We start from the raw sequence: 17,929 nt of genomic DNA, 5'->3' as shown, positions 1-17,929 counted from the left end.
TAGCTCAAACACGCACACATCGAAAATTAAACTATTTCGTTTAACCTGCAGTTTGTTGACCTCTTTAGCCTGGAATTTTCTAGTATTTTTTACATGTATCGTAAGTATCTATTACTTTGTTAACATAAATTTTACGTTTGTTTTTAACCCCATAACCCAACATCCCCTATGATTCCGTAATTAATATGACATTTCTTGTTGACAAAACCAGACAAAACGTTCACCGAAAACCTGAAAATGAAAAAGAAACTATGTTCTTCAAGGTCGGAGCACCTTTAGTGACGCTAGTGACCTCTTTATGTCGTTCCGTAAGCTCCCCATGTATTTCTTATGGAGTCAGCTGAGACTTTCATAGCCCTGGTTCTGGTTAATTAAAAAAACCGTTTAAACTTGACGTTATTCGCAACCTCACGCTGAATCATAATCACAAGATTCTCTCTGATCTGGAGCCGCAAATAAAAATGTTTCCACTGGTAAGTATTCCAGACTTCTTGGGCTTGTGTCATTCTGCCGCTTTAAAAACGCTGTTAATTTATAAAATTTCAAATGATTTATGTTATGTTTGATGCCAAGAGGACTTTTCAGAACTGAATATATTGTCCACAGTGTGGAGGCTTTCATAATTTCCGACTTAATTTGGAAATAAACCACGAGCGTCGTTTCAGAAAATTCTCGTATTTTATTTTCTTCGCACCACTTGATGAATTTTTGATATTCGGCTTCATATGGACCTGCAGATTTTGCAGGCAACAAATTTGCAGTTGCTTTATCTGCAATTTTCTGAATACGTGCACGATTTTCCATTTCAACTTACTTTGAAATTCAAAATCTAGCCCGGACAAATTGACAGATTGGTATTTGACGTATTTGGTAATAAATTCAATACCAACATAATTTCGTGTGTTGGGCATAATCGACATATTTCACTAATTGAATGAATCGAAATAATCGTTTAAAATAATCGAATAATCACTCGAAAATTCGATCAATGTCCAGTGCGCATGCGTGGCTTGACGAAATCTGAATCGAACATTCAATTACGATTTATTTATTGATTGAAAATAGTTTCATTGTCAGTGGTCCGTATTATTTTCTCTCAATTAATATTTAGAGACGTTCGTTATTTTTTTTTTCTCTGATATATGCTTTTATCGTATTCTTTTCTCACTCACTGTAATCAAAATTTTAGAAACCGATTGGCTTAACAAAAGGGAAATCATACGGCCCAATATGTTTGTAAATTATTATATTTACTATTATGTAGTTAGTTATATTCAGTCACACTTGTAACACACTACCACCATCCTAACAAATGAAATTTACTAATGATTTCGATTATTTTCTACGGTTAATTGCCTGAATCCGAATGAATTATTTCGAAATCTCGAATCGTAATCGGTTCGTGTACTCGTGCGCAATCGAAACGAAAAACGAAACGAATAAACGAATGATTTCTAAACGATAATCGAATGATCGATTATTCGGGTATAATCGAGATATCTCGATTATATCATTCGTAATCGCCCAACACTAGACTGAAAACTCCATTGCATTACTCACTTACATACAGCGCTCGACTGCGTCTCGCGCCGTATTCCCGTTCGTAATGCAATGGACCGTTTTCAACACTTGTAACATAAATAACTATTGTCATTATTGTTTTATTTCAGTATCCGAACGTCTAGCAACAAAAAATTATGGAACAAACTCACGCTATTCGTGCAAGCAGAAGTTTTGCATTTTTTGCAAAACTCTCAAAACTAATTTAGCACGTCATTTTGAAATTTGTCACTCAGAAGAGGCAGAAGTAAGAAAATTCTTAAGTTTCAATAAAGGTTAGTTATCAAGTTAGTTGGAATGTGTAATTAAGTAAGTTTAAATTGCAGGTAGTCCTGAACGTTGCGAAATTATAGCAAATCTACGAAAAAGTGGCAATTATAATTACAACAAGAGCAATAAAGATAATCCCATTCTTATCAGACGAGTGCAAAAAGGTTCACGAGACTCTTTAGATGCCCTAATTGCAAAAGGATTTTATTCACAGATAACACTATCTCGTCATTATGCCTACTGCTGCAAAGATCTGAAAGATAAAAATGCTAGTTGATCTGTTTTAAGAGCTGCTCGTGCCATGGTTAGTAAAATTCATCCGGCGGCATGTTTGCAACTAAAAGAGAAAATTTTGCCGCCAATGAAACAGGATATAATATTGGATACTGTCAAAAAAGATATGCTGTTAATTTTGATTGGCAATTATTTAGTCCCCAAATATAGAGAACACCAGGAGTATATGATACGGAACAAATTGAGGTTTCTAGCAACATATTTTTTAACTGTGAAAAAAATTGATAATAGCATTGACGAATTTCGTAAGTTGTTCTACCCTCAACATTTTGATTTGGCACTTGAAGCAGTAAAACAGATGGGAGAAATTGATAATAATTCATCAGTGTACAGTAAACCAACATCTGCATTGACCATAACACATTATCTAAAAATTTGTTGTAATATTTTGCAAAGTCATTATATTCGAGGAGGAGACGATGGAAACGAACAAGCTGTTAAAAGATTTTTTAAACTCCTGAAAACAGAAGTTCCTGGTAAAATAAAGAAACCAGCCCATAGAGATCTGTATGAAATGAAAAGAAAAAAAATGATGACGAAAAGAAGTATCATTCCAACGACAAAAGATGTTGAAAATTTTAAAAGTTACATTTTAAAAAATGCAGCAAAAACTTTTACAAGATTCATGACTAAAGAATTTTCTTTTACACACTGGAAGACTTTAGCGGAACTCACACTGATGTATATCAGTGTTTATAATAGAAAACGAGCTGGTGAAGCCCAAAGAATACTTGTGGAGGATTTTTGAAATATACAGACTTTGCGTGATGCAGTACTCCCAGAACTGCTCAACAATTTAGGTGACAATAGAATAAAGAAGTTGATTGCACATACAAATTAATGATCAGAGGAAAACTTCACAGAACGGTGGCAGTTATAATTCCCCATTATATAAAGAAATATTTAACATTTATTAATGACTATAGAAGTCAGGCTGGAGTATCGGACGATAACCCTTATATTTTTGGCTTGCCGGGGAAAATGGTAGGACAGCGATACAGAACTTTAGAAACGTGTCGAATAATTAGAAAGTATACAGCTATGGCAAAATTACAAAATCCATTTTCTATAAGAACAACCCTTCTACGAAAACAGTTTGCAACAAAGACCTCAACAATGAACCTTCAGGATCATCAAAAAGAAACCGTCGTTAATTTTATGGGTCATCAACGAAATATACACGACGAGTATTACAGGCAGCAGATAGTTGTAGGTGATTTAATGATAAAGAAAATCTTAGATCAAGAAAGCCAAATGACCATGGACGAAATTTGTGAATGAAATGAAGACAAAACTATTGATCCAGGTATTTTTGGAAAAGAAATAGGCATTTTGTTATAACACTTATGTTTTTTTTTTTAGATATAGAACGACCTCTTGTCACAAATTGTTCTGTTAGGACTTGCACTGAAGGTAATCACTTAATACTAAATTCACAAAATATTGCTAAGTTTTTCATTCTGATGGCTAATTTTATTTTCTCGATGTTTTATAACTTGTTCAAGACGAAAAAGTTTCTGGCTCGTTTCTGGCTGTCTATCAGCGACTTTATTAGGTAAGTGATCTCCAAAACTACCAGAAAAATTGTTGTGTAGATGATATTTTAGCAACCAAACTTTATTCTTTTATTCCCACCAACAATTTGAAGACATTCACATTTTTGGGAAAAAATCACTATTGTGTAATAAAGTTTTAACAATATAACTTTAAAGCTGTAATTCCTAATGCTTCTGAAATCTTGCAAAGATTGTAAAATTATCATAGCCAAGATAAGTTGTTAATCAAAATGTATCTGCTTATCCCCTTTCAAAGAATTGATGACGTACTTTCATAATTTTGACAAATAAATCCTATCTCAAACATGCAAAACATTATGAATCTATACTTTCACAGGCTCTTGTAAAAATTATGAATGCTTTGGTAAACTACTTACAAGTGTAGTAGTGATGTCTGACAAGAACGCACGTGTTATATGTGCTGTCTGAGATTCGGCCGAAGACGACACTAAGGCCTTAATTATGTGCTCTGTGTGTACCAAAAGCTTCCACGTCCGCTGCGTTAATGTGAATCTACGAGGTTTCCATAAGAAGAAGAACTGGATATGTAACACCGCTGTTTGCCGTGAAACCTCCGAAGATTCCGAGGATATGGAATTCAAAAGTGACATTTTCCTGGACGCAGATGACAAAGTAGTAGATTATAAACTTTTCCATTACATTTTGAAACAGAAAGATGAGTTAATCCTCGAATTAAGAGGTGTTATCAAATTAATGAAGAGTCACATTGACCTACTACACTATAAAAACCCTGAAAACCCCGACAAAAAGGTCGGTAAGAAACCTGATAACGATATCGCCAACAGCGCTGAAGGCGAACCATCAAGAGAGACAGCAGCTATGGTGGACACGATTGAACACATAAAAACGAGAAGCGACACTACAATCAAAACAAACTCGAAATTGTCAAAATCGACCTTAAACAACACAAAAAAGGACGCTAAACATCATCAGACCCAAAAGAAAATAAGCGGATCCAACAAAAGCAAAGTAGGTGATACCGTCGGCGTCACCAAAACATCGAGCACGCCGAGACCAAAAAACGACACATCTAACAAAAAGTGTGTTATTGGGATAAATAGTGATTCCGGTGCTTTGAAATCATCACCAGCAAAAGCATATACCTCTATATTAGACGACTTGCCAAAACTACTACAGCCGATGACCTGAAGACGTATCTTATGAACGACTTCCCGGAAGTGATCTGTGAACTACTTGAAAACAAACACGAAAAAAACCACGCCAGATTCAAAGTAACCATTAATTTTGAAAACCTCGAAAAAATTAACAAACCGGAATATTGGCCAAGCGGAGGTTTAATATCAAGATTTTTTCACCCAAGGAAGCCACCGCAGCACCACAAATGCCCTCTATAACAAGTGAGAGGAAACGTGGCAAATTGTCCCAGGAACGTTTAACAACTGACAATTGGTTGAATATTTTCTACATTAACATTCAGTCATTGAGATGTAAAATTAACGCAATAGAATTATTTTTTCTAGACAACCCTTTTGACATTATCTGTTTTAGCGAACACTGGCTGAAGATGGAGGAAATGGAGATTCTAACAATACTCAAATATAAGGTCGCTGGTAGTTTTTGCCGTAGCAACGGATATGGAGGATGCGCGATATTGGTAAATACTAGCATAAGATACTCGGTTGTAAATTTAACATCGGTTTGTAAAGAAAGAGTTTTGGAAGCAGCCGGAATATAATTAGTCGGCAAGGGGGTTTATATCATTACCATTTACCGACCGCCAAAATGTAATTTTGAAGAATTTTTATACTTATTTAACAACCTTCTTTTAAAGTTGGGCGATAAGGACGCAATAATAATAGGCGAGTTTAATATTACGTTTAATTCACCAGATCATAAGGTAATGACTTTCCTAGATCTTATTCACAGTTACTAAATGAGAGTTCTAGTTAAGGAAAACACGAGAAAGCTAAACTGCATTGACAACATTATAACTAATATAAATACACCATACAGAACTAAAATTATTGAGACTAGACTATCAGATCATGATGCCATCAGTATCGACGTGAGCGGTCCAAAGTCCGAACCAAGTTGTGGGAGTAAAATATCGTGCAGACCTTTTACAAAACACGGATTATATATGTTCTATAACTATGTATCTGAAATTAACTGGTTCTTTGTTGAGGATGTCAGCCTCAGTCTAGAACAAAAATGGCAACAATTTGTAACTTCACTATCAAATGCAGCAAAAAAATCATTCCCACTAAAGACTTTCAAAAAGGAGAAGTCTGCTAGTACCGCATTCCTAAAAAAAAACACAGAAGTATTACAGTTAAAGGAGTATGTAGAATTATTTCATAGTTTAAAATCACATTTCCCGGGGAATGAATATTTTAAAATTGCATGCAAAGAGTACAAGAAACTTCTTAATGACAAAGTAAACTACCTCAAAAAGAAAAATATAGAACACGTACTCAAAAGCTCGCCCAACTTACCTGGGGACGCGTGGAAAATAAGTAATACCAGCAGAAATAGTAATAAAAATAATAATTGTTCTGAGGTACTCAATGCGGAGGATTTTAATAGCCACTTTGTTAATGTTGTTCATGACTTAAAAGTAAAAATGGCGAATGACCCGGAAATTCTAGCGGACCTAGCTGACACACAAACAAATAAACATTGCCCTACAAAGTTCACTTTTAAAGAAATAAGTTTTAATGAACTTAGAGATGCAGTAACTAAAATAAAAAATTGGTCTAAAGAGTTTAGACAGTACTTCCCTCGCTGTCGGAAACTTGACGACTGCATGCCTATTGTATTTTTTTCTCATTACATTTTTGTAGTGGGAATTTAAAAAAAAATTGCGATGACGTCATCAACATTTTTGCAATGACACGTATATCAGTTGGGATAGATGTAGTGTAATACTAAGAATAAAATTATTGTATTCCCAAATTTTCGGGAAAATGAATTGGGTCGTTTTGAATATTGATTTCTTATAATCAATAAAATAACGAAACAATTTACTCACGTATACGGCGCCGGTGTGTAATATGTAGAGAGCGAATTTCTGTCGTGCTAGGCAAGGCCAAACTCGGTATGGCTCGTACGGGATGCGAATTCATTGCGGTTACGGACTGCACTTCGTTTATTTGAGATTAGAACAACGCTGTTTCGTTGCACTCTGCTGTTAATTCCCGTTCTCATTTACTTAGCCGTTTGATTAATAAATCGTTAATTATATTTATGGAATTAGTACCGATTAAATTCAGTGATTATCTATCACCCGCTATTGAGTCCCGGCGATCCAGCGCGTCCCCACCTATAATCGTGACGTAGCCCGACAGAAATCCGCTGTCTAGTAATATGAGAGGCAACTGAAAATCGTTTATGTATAAACATTCTTAATTTAAGATGACAAGCGTAACAGCATACGTGAGAGTCAAACAGAGAAACTGTAAACAAAACGACCATCGGTTTTATTGCTTCGACTTCCGCTTATTATATAAAACATTGAGTTTTATTTTAATTTTTGACGGTGGAATTCACAATTGGTTGATTATAAACATGTCTATTCCACATTCGCGGAACCTAGACAGCGCACACGTCTGTAATGTTAAAGTCGATGTAAATAAGCGTGCTACCCTAATGTTTCAACCGAGTTTTTACTTTAAAAAATTTTGTGTCTACCAAATTGGGTTGGTCCAATGTGATACTAATAATAAGTGTTGCCTTTAATTTAATCAATAAAATAAATTGACTTCATTAATTTTTTTGAGCCACCTCTTAAGAAAATCTAAAAAATATGAATGAAGTGATAAATCACAAGTACTCATCATATTTTTACGCTTTAGATAGGATTTATTCGGCAAACTTTCGAGCTGACGTCATCAATTTTTTTGAGGGGGGTTTAGCAAATACATTTTGATAAAAAAGTTAACGTGCTTATGATAAATTTAATACGTCTCCTATGTGTCAAAGCATTCGGTTTTGTAGTTCCTGATTAACTCAATAAAATAAATTCACGCATTCATTAATTTTTTGAGTCACTCTGTATATGCAAATCGAAAAAATTTGAATGGAATGATAAATCACAAGAAGAGACTCACCATATTTTGTAAATTTTAGATAGGATTTATTCGGCAAAATTTTGTGGTGACGTCATAAATTTTTTAGGGGGTACGACCAAATACATTTTGATAAAAAATTTACCATGCTTATGATAACTTTAAAACATCTCCAAGATTTCAAAGCATTCGGTTCTGTAATTCCTGATTAAATCAATAAAATAAATTGAGGCATTCATTAATTTTTTTCGGTCATCCTATATATGCAAATCGAAAAAATTTGAATGGAATGATAAATCACAACAAGAAACTCACCATATTTTGTACATTTTAGATAGGATTTATTCAGCAAAATTTTGTGGTGACGTCATAAATTTTTTAGGAGGGGACGACCAAATACATTTTGATCAAAAATTTACCATGTTTATGATAATTTTAAAACATCTTCAAGATTTCAAAGCATTCGGTTTTGTAGTTCCTCAGTAAATCACTAAAATAAATTTTGCGCATTCATTAATTTTTTTGAGTCACCCTGTATATGCAGATCCAAAAAATATGAATGGAGTGATATACCACAAGTACAGACGCATCATATTTTGTACATTTTAGATAGGATTTATTCGGCAAACTTTTGAGCTGACATCATCAAGTTTTTGGAGGGGATAACCAAATATATTTTGACTAAAGATTTATGATGCTCTTTAGAGCCTTAAAACATCTGCAACATTTTAAAACATTTGGGTTAGCAGATTCAAAATTAAATTGCAAAATGTTGTTTTATGATTTTGATTTTTTTTCCAAAAATCTGGACGTTGTTGGATGTATGATTGTTACTCATACATACGTACCGAAAAAGATTGATATAAATGATACACAAACATGTGCTGTGTAACACTGTATTTACTTGTTGTTGACAGTTCGGAGTCTATGTACAAAGTTGTTAAAATCGGAAGCGATACATTGCAGGCAAAAGAGAAAGTTGGGGACGCTTGCTGACAAGGGCCGCGGTTGGTAGGTAAAACCGAAACCCGAACATGGTCCGGCGCCTTGAAAGAACTAACTTTCAACATGACAAAGTATAACAATTGCAAATATGAAATACATAATATGTGTCTACATGACAGGTGCATACATTGACAATGAAATAGAGTACAGAACACATAGAAAAAAAGGGGTAAATTTAGACACTGCACATTTGTTTATGTCGGAAGCACACACAGCTTAGTCACTTGCAGGTTAATCACATCATGCGCGGTTCTCACTGTCACTACGCGAATGGGGCCATGTAGACCGGGATGAACAGTAGTAACGCGTCCCAGTGGTCCATATAAGCTGGGGTGTGTGGTCCTCCTTAATGACCACCAATTCGTCCACCTTATGCCCTTGTGGCTGGCCTTAGTCCATTTTGGGCGATGATGAAGTTGACCCATATGTTCTGCTGTCCACCCTTTCCAAAATTGCTGCTGAGTGGGACTGAATTGTTGCCACCTGGAGAGCCGGTTCGTTGAGACCGTGGTGACGTTATTCTCTGGAACAGCATTTAGAGGGGTTCCAACGAGGAAATGACCGGGAGTTAAAGGAGTTAGGTCATATGAATCTTTGGACATGGTGGTTAACAGGCGCGAATTCAAGCACGTTTCGACTTGTATTAGCAACGTCTGTATTTCCTGGAAATTAAATAAAAATGCACCAGTAACGCGCTTCAACTGACTTTTCGCAGATTTGACCATTGCTTCCCCGATAGTCCCCATATGTGGCGCGGAAGGCGGAATGAAATGAAAATTGATGTGGTTAGTTGTCAAATCATTCAGCAAATTTGTATTTGAAGCCCGTTTGGCTAAAGTGACACGTGCTTGGTAAAGCACGGGATCATCCCACCACAAAGTTTTTTCGTATCGTCTGTCTTCGGGTTGAAATAAAATTTGATGATACATATTACAAATGTCCGCTGTAAAAGCAACCTCATGCGTCCTAGATCGAATTATTGCATCGGAAATGTCGTTTTGTATTTTTGGCCCTGTACTCAGACAAGCATTTATGCTTTTTCCGACTGATGGTTTGACTGACCCATCAAACACTACGCAAATCTTTTCAGTGACCCCGTCAGTTTTGGAAACCGCATGATGAGGCAAAAAATGATGGGGTTTACTTTCGATTTTTTGCTCTGTAAATGAACCTAGTAAAAGCATATGATCTAAATTAATGTCTTCTTTTATAAAATTATGATAGTTGATTTCTAACATAATATTTTTTGCGAACTTAAGTTCCGATGAGTACAATCGTTGAAGCGCGATTTCTTTCGAATTCCTCAAAATTGGGAAACTCTTGCTAAAGGTTAATCTGACTTGAAATCGTCCGTTGGACAATCGAGTGGCATTGTTAATAAAATAGTTCTCATGTTGTATTTCAAGAGCTGTGAGCGGCTTATCATCGTTTGAATAACTTTCAAGTTTCCAGAACTTTTCAACTTGGTTTTCTAAATTGACATCATCGACCCCGCAATGTAGATTTTGAATTTGACCTACACATAACAGTTGCCAAAATAATCCAGCTCCGATTAACAGATCGACTGGCTGTGACAAATTGAAATTAAGATCGGCAAGTTTTACCGCTTCAGGTATGTCCAGCTCATCTTTAGAAAAGGTACGGACAGGTATATTCTTAGAAATTTTGGGAATGACCAGACAATTTAAAGCTGTTGTAAATGAGTAATGTAACGACTCGATCTGTACCTGAACCTTTTGTCTAGCGGTCGTATTTGAACATTGAATACCTGCTACGACCACATTTGCATTTTGTGTACTTAAACCCAATTTGTTAGTGGCGGCTTCAGTAATAAAATGCGATTCTGAACCCACGTCTAACAAAGCCCGGAATTTTTGAAATTTGTTTTTACAATCCTTTATTAGAATTATTGCTGTAGACAAAACGGCTTGTGGAAAAAGGGCGGATGAGCAATAAACTCCACTGGTACTAGGCTGGTTTTCGTTTGAATGGGAGGGTTGGTCACTATGTAAAAGTGTATTATGTTTCAATTGGCATAATTTACATGACATAGATTTACAGCTATCGGACGTATGCGATGGTTTGAGACAATTTTGACATAATTTCAACCTATCTACCTGAGACCTTCTTTCCGAAACACTGAGTTTTAAAAAGGTAACACAGTTGTAAATTAAATGAGATTTTTTACAAAAATAACAAGTGGATTGTGTACTATTGCGATTTACTGCCGCTGTAAATGTAGACACCTTTTGTGTTTTAAGTGTATTATAAAAAGGTAGCCATTCAGTATAAATTCCGCTAAACGGTTTAATAACAATCGGGAGCGACTGCACCGATGGTGACGGTGTGCTCGTAGGTGCGTTACCTTGCGGTGCAGATGAAGATGTTTTAACGCGTTTTTGTTCAATAGCATCTTCGACATCTGCACATAAATCGTAATACGCGTTTTCAAAATAAAGTCTTGTGGTAGCTTGTTCTAAATCGGGGGTGGCGTCATCAAGAGCTTCAATCTGAGAATGGATTTTGTCAAACTGAGCCTTAATACGTACAAAATCGCGCAATCTTACTCTTAGTCGAGAAGCGGATGTACTTAGATTGTTTGTTTCAAACCACAACTTGAAACGCGATATTTCGTCGTGAATGCGATTTCTTTTTAAGAATAAAATTTGTAAATTTCCTGCATCCTCTGGTGTAGGATTTGAGTCGGAAAATGTTTCGGCATTGTCGTCACCTTCCGCGCCTGCCATGTGTGGAGCATCGAAAGTTTGCGAACGCGTCATAACCATTTGAAAAACCGCTTAGTTGAAATACGTAAAACTGGTACAGTTCGGGCAAGGTAAATGGTACTTGCCAATGAAATTTAAATAAAATGACGTACAATTACGGTCGAATGCGTGCTTGACCGGAAATAGATAAAGAAAAGGAATAGTTGGAACCCACTCACCGCAATAAGGCCCTATGGCACCTGGGACGGCTAGACTGATTCGCTGCTCTCCTGTCCGGTTGGGAATTTCCAATGGCTGGATCCCGTCTCCCGATGCAGGCGTCGAAAATTGCCAAAACCGTAATAAGATCACCTGGAGCCTGGGTGAATTGACTGGATGGGCTGAATTCGCTGCTCTCCTGCTCGGTAGGGAACTCCGATGGCCGGTAGGCCACGTCTCCCGATACAGGCGTCGAAAATTACCAAAAACGTGACCTTAGTCACTTGGAACCTTGGATGAAACGACTGGATGGGCTGGATTCGCTGCTCTCCTGTCCGGTAGGGAACTCCGATGGCCGGTAGATCACGTCTCCCGATACAGGCGTCGAAAAATGGCACCACCGCGTTTTATTGTTGAATTCACAGCACTGGATCACACATGTGGAGAGATCCGGCTCGAAGGACCAATGTTGGATGTATGATTGTTACTCATACATACGTACCGAAAAAGATTGATATAAATGATACACAAACATGTGCTGTGTAACACTGTATTTACTTGTTGTTGACAGTTCGGAGTCTATGTACAAAGTTGTTAAAATCGGAAGCGATACATTGCAGGCAAAAGAGAAAGTTGGGGACGCTTGCTGACAAGGGCCGCGGTTGGTAGGTAAAACCGAAACCCGAACAGACGTTTCGGGTAAAAACTGAATTCGGAGTCGTAAACTACATGTGTAGGACTATGTTATTTTATACAATTTAAGACCCATTTACCATGTACAATTTTGAAGTGACGTCATCGCATTAGTGGTGGGGATGATTAGACAAATTTTGGTTAGCGTTTTACCATCTACATGATATTCCTAATATAAGTACAAAATTTCACAACAATCGGTCCAGTACTTTAGGAGATTATCTGTCTAATAAAAATCCGGGACGGCAGACGGACAGACGGACAGACGGACGGACAGACGGACAGACAGACGGAAATGGGAGACCTATTTCTTCGTATTCTAGGAGTCATGAAAGATCGAGAAAACGTAAAAGTAGAGAGTCGGCCGACGGACTCGATTACAATACTTCCTTTGCTTACGCTCGGGAAGTAAAAACAAAAATAGTAGGGACTTGGATGAACTTAACATTATCATGCTTAACTATATAATAAACTTAATAAATCTGAGTATAAAGCATGCATTTTTTCCACAATGTCTAAAATATTCCAAAGTACTCCCAGTTCATAAAAAAAACAGTGGGGACAGCTACAGTAATTACCGCCCAATTTCAATAATCCCAACATTATCAAAAATTTTAGAAAACAACTAACGTAATTTGCCTATAGCAAGGATTTGTTATGTTCTTCACAATTTGGGTTTAGGGCTAAGAGATCGACAACTTTGGCGATTCAGGAATTGATAACGTATATATCTGAAGGATTTGAAGAAAAAATGTATATTGGGGTCGCGTTTTGCGATTTGTCTAGGGCATTCGATTATGTGGACCATAATTTACTGCTCAGCAAATTAATAGAAATTGGAATTACGGATCAATCTCTCACACTACTAGAAAGTTATCTATTAGATCGTTATCAAGTCACAGTATATAATTCCGCCACATCTACTCCTTGCAAGATCGCGTACGGCGTGCCTCAAGGCTCCATTTTGGGACCCTTACTTTTCCTAATATACGTAAATAATTTACCGGCAGATGTAGATGTTAAAATGATCCTATACGCGGATGATACAACTCTGCTATTAAAAGATGACGAACCAAATAAACTAGTAGACAGGCTTAACTCAGCACAAACAAAGGTGGCGGATTGGTTTCTGAAAAACGGTCTCTTCTTAAACAAAGACAAAACGGCCTCAATGATCTTCTCAACAAAAACAATAACTTCAGAGAATCTTGAAAATATAAAATTCCTTGGAGTAATAGTGGATTCAAAGTTATCCTGGGACGCTCATGTTGATGCTGTTGAAACGTTGAGAACACATTAAAGTAGCCATTCGCCCCATGACATGAATGATTGCGATGATTGACAAATTTTAAATCATATATATTTTTAGTTGGGAATTTAACTCCTCCGCCAAGTACCAGTCAGGAACCAGTTTTTACGACTCCAAAAAATAAAATAAAAGTTGTTAGAAAATTTAATTATTGTAAGTATTAGTTTCATCCTAAATTGAAAAGTCTTTTCTGCAGACACTTAACGAATATTGGCACCAGAAAGCGTTATGTAACAATTTTTATAACATTATAAACTTTATAATTTAACGTTTCATACGAATATATGTATTTAAACCTTTTAAAAACATTATGATGGTTCAGAAAATATTAAACAATTGATTTTACCAGGATTTTAGTTATTCCGTAAAAGGACATTGACAACATATATTCCTTAATTAATCCGATTCACTTGTAGAAATTAACTTTTAAAATTTTAGTTTCTGTATTCCTAACAGATTGCAATAATTATTCACGTAATTTTTTAAGAAAAAAAATTTGTTAAATCATAGTTCCGCTAGTTTAGGCTAATAAGACTAATAAGCTGCCTATTTTTTGAATCTTAACATTTTAGCTCCATCATCCGAACCATACAGCGGTGGAAGTAGTGATGAGTGGGACCCCGGAAATGTTTCCCACATTCAAAAAACCCTTGCTCCAAGTAAGTATACAGTAATACTTACATCCTAAAAATCAGAAACTTTAATTTCTAGTGACTACAAAACGCCGTGTGTGGTTGACACCAAAAAAGTCGACAGCAAAAGTTCTGTTTAAAAACTGCATAGAAAAATTAACAGTACCTAGTCTGGCAGAATGTTCAGAAGCTATTGCTCACTCAAAAACTCTGCAAACCCGAACGGCGCAGCAAGTAAGGCAGTGGGTGGAACACTATATTAAAACCAATTACATACTTGAAATGTAGGTATAATGATTTTATTTATTAAAACATTTCAAATCTGAGGAAAAAATTCTACAGTACACCAGAAAAGCAGCTTGTTCGTAAAGCTTTTGGCACCTACATTGCGGAAAAATTGTATCCATCAGGATTTGAAATAAGCGAATTAATTAAAAAACATCCCATCCTCAGAAGGCGCTCCACAGCTTCTATAAAAAGTTTTCTGCAACATGAAAGATCAAAAATGTAATCATTGTGTTTGCTTATATGTACCCGTAATAAATAATTATAAATAAAGATAATAACCCAATTCAAATTCTGTTTTATATTTTATTAGAAATAAAGTGGAAATAATGTATTTAATTTGAAACTAAATTTTCTTAAAGTGCTATATTAGAATGCTGTACCACGAAGTGCATACATAAATGAATTCAATCCCATTTCCCCATAAGTTAGGCACCCAGTAAAACACGATCGTAGCGAATTTCCGGTGCATACAGTTTGGCTTCACGTAAGAGTGCACATAATACTTGAGGTCAAACTGTTTGTTAGACATACATATATATACAGGATTATCATAAATGATTGTAGTCGAAGTAGGCGCTGACGCAATTGTTTTGATGTGCCGCTTCTTACTTTCAAAAAATTATTAATTATAGTCCACTAAAGTTATGGGGAATTTTTGTTTTGCTTTGCTGTCAGAAGAATGTCATACTGGTCATATGTCATAATACTTTCCCGCGCACGTCTTGTTTACTTCTGTTGTTGTTCCAGTCTTCTTTGTTATAAATTAAATTGAATTAAACCAGTTTTTATCAAAACTACAACGATTGAAAACAGCGATTAAGGTAACTAGAAATGAATTAATCTGTATTCATATTTCAAATAAATCTGTTTTAGGTTAAGATGGGGTACACTCTTGAACAAAATACGTTTATTGTTGTCTTACTATCGAAATGGAACGTTAAATGCGGACGGGTAATGGGTGTATTCTGTTCAAGCTTGCAAGGATGAGTATTTGGCAAAATTTCCAGAATTAAACATTGAAGAACAGTCTTTAATGACACACATAAGAAGAATCGTTTACCGATTCAACAGCACTGGAAATGTTTCTAAAGGCAAGTCAGCAGGAAGGCCTCCAATTAGTGAAGAGGTCGTCGAAGATTTGAGGGAACAAATGGAGCAAAGCCCAAAAAATCTTTAAATAAACTGTCTTTGCAATCTGGTGTCCCATACACCACTTGTCAGAAAGTTTTAAAAAGAACATTACATGTGCATCCCTATAAAGTATCGTCAGTCCATGAACTTAAACCAGCTGATTATCCTTGTCGTGTTGCATATTGTGAATGGTTTCAAAACAACATGAACAACAACAGAATTTTGGATTTGTCATTTTTTTCCAATGAAGCATGGTTTCTTCTAAATGGCTACGTTAATTTACAAAATTATAGAGTTTGGAGTGCTGAAAATCCTTTTGTTTTTGAAAAGAAGAATTCCTTGAGTACCCAGAGCAGTGATTATACTGTACCAAAAAAAAATTGTGATGCCTCAAATTGTAGACGAGCAAGCAAATGTGAAAAATTGTTATTCATCTAGCTCGTTTTCCAGATTTCATTGGCGCCTCGGACTGCATATGCACATATAAAAATTAAATTACCAGGTATATGAATTTTTGTTAACATATGTAGAACACAAAAAATGAAATAGTAAAAGTTATAAGTGGAGAAGATCCAGAAATTTTTAGAAATCAGGAAGATTATCTCTTGATTAATGTACAAACCATATGTGATGAAATGATTAAATTTCAAATATTGTGGCACAATGATCAGTAGCTACAAATGATGGTACTATTTTTAATCATTGTTCAGTTTAAGATCTGTTTGAAAATACACAACTGCAAAGTTGTGTGCTCTTGGATAGAATATTTTAAGAGAATTTTATTATATTTCTAAGTAACAAGTTATCCCTTAAAAAAATACTTGTTGACACTGCTGATATATCCCGTTACTCCAGCACAACAGCTCTATTATCAGTGACACATTGGAAGCCGCAATAGAATTGGGTGCACATTTGGGATTCTGAAATGACAGTTTCCTGTGTCAACAGTTGTGATTGTCGCTGTTGTTTTACACATTTTAAAACAGATTGTAATATTTGACAGTAAAAATTTATTGATAATAAATTATTTTTTTTTGTTGATTTCATTTATAGTGAAAAACATTAAAATTTATTTATAAACTAACAATATCTCATGTTATTGTTAACATTACATTAAAAATGAGCATCATTTAATTGAATATGGACTCTTTAATGTTTTAATTTGAAGTAAGTACATTTAATTCAATGTCTGGTTTTAAAACCCTTTTCCCAAAATTCAATTCTTCAATTTCTCGTTCCTTCTTTTGTTGTTAACAACTCCTGCCCGAAATATTGGTTTTTTAATTTTACCACTTCATAACCCTGCCACTGCTGTGAAATTATGTTCTCATGAACAGTCTCCATAATCTTTGCTCTTCTTCCACTTTCCACTAAACCAATTTTTAGTGTGAAGTGTGAAGTTACTGATCCATCAGCTTTTTAAAATTATTTGGAATGTAACACGCCAGTGGTCCTCAAAATAAACAGTAAATTTTCTATAGATAACAATGAAATGTATACGTACTTCTTTTGAGGTTGTTGGTAAGTCATGACCACAGAACACTGACTACCACCCTGTTCAACTATGCTTTTCTGTTGAACATTGGAACCAAGACTGTGATGTCATCTTGTACCTAAACAGACAGGATTTCCTGCGCACCATCTTGGCTATTTGTTGGTTTAATGTTTTCATTTTCGTCCCCACTATGTGAAATGTACGTCTCCAGTCTCCACAAGTGTTTTGATTTGTGATGTCCGTAACTTAACCAAAACAAGGATCCATTGTTTCAAATACTGGACGTGGTCCTTTGCCAATCTTTCTTCTTTCGGCCTCTTCGTCTGCGGCTGTTTTCCGGTCTTCATTTTTCTAGTTCTCGTACCACTTTTTTTTAGAATTTTTGTCGCACCAGTAAATGACATCGTCCTTTTTATTTTCTATGGTAGCTTTGGATTCATATTCATAATCTTAATCCATAATTAAAACCTCCTCCGGTGTACAACTGGTTATTCGGCATTTTGTTGTTCCATATTTTTTTGATAAACTGCACGAACACACGAGGCACCCGGGCACGGACACAAATGAATTTACGTAACACTTCTAAGTGTTAAGTGAAAGAGGTGCAGTTATGCCTAAACACTTAAAAAATGTTTTATTTATTTTTGAAAATAACCTCAAACAGAACATGACATTTAATTAATAGTTCGAATTACTTCGAACCGTATTATGAAGCGGCAACAG

The 17,929-nt window shown here is 35.7% G+C and overlaps 1 protein-coding gene across 3 annotated transcripts; it reads left to right on the top strand.

Moving 5' to 3' along the window:
- Window positions 1-1,559: 1,559 nt before the first annotated feature.
- LOC135144157 (uncharacterized) lies at window positions 1,560-14,853 on the top strand. 3 transcript variants are annotated; one of them, XM_064076148.1, is made up of 9 exons: window positions 1,560-1,835; window positions 1,887-3,430; window positions 3,487-3,537; window positions 3,630-3,679; window positions 4,018-5,149; window positions 5,211-5,316; window positions 14,233-14,319; window positions 14,372-14,576; window positions 14,635-14,853. In XM_064076148.1, exons 6-9 carry the CDS (start codon window positions 5,304-5,306, stop codon window positions 14,801-14,803), a joined length of 474 nt encoding a protein of 157 aa, XP_063932218.1. In that variant the 5' UTR covers window positions 1,560-1,835; window positions 1,887-3,430; window positions 3,487-3,537; window positions 3,630-3,679; window positions 4,018-5,149; window positions 5,211-5,303; the 3' UTR covers window positions 14,804-14,853. The 3 variants fall into 2 exon arrangements, 1 of the variants encoding a protein (XP_063932218.1); XR_010283007.1 differs by lacking the exon at window positions 3,630-3,679.
- The last annotated feature ends 3,076 nt before the right edge of the window (window positions 14,854-17,929 follow it).

This window comes from Zophobas morio, unplaced genomic scaffold (genome assembly GCF_036711695.1).
Source record: "Zophobas morio isolate AGI-343-1 ecotype UQ-CSIRO unplaced genomic scaffold, CSIRO_AGI_Zmor_V1 ptg000084l, whole genome shotgun sequence".
Lineage (NCBI taxonomy): Eukaryota > Metazoa > Arthropoda > Insecta > Coleoptera > Tenebrionidae > Zophobas > Zophobas morio.
This window is presented reverse-complemented; position numbering and strand designations above follow the sequence as displayed.

Bases quoted from the DNA above. Each gene is read 5' to 3' on its own strand.
- LOC135144157 (XM_064076148.1), top strand. The intron at 14,320-14,371 runs GTAAGTATACAG...TTTAATTTCTAG, and splicing joins TCAAAAAACCCTTGCTCCAA to TGACTACAAAACGCCGTGTG. The intron at 14,577-14,634 runs GTAGGTATAATG...AAAATTCTACAG, and splicing joins ACCAATTACATACTTGAAAT to TACACCAGAAAAGCAGCTTG.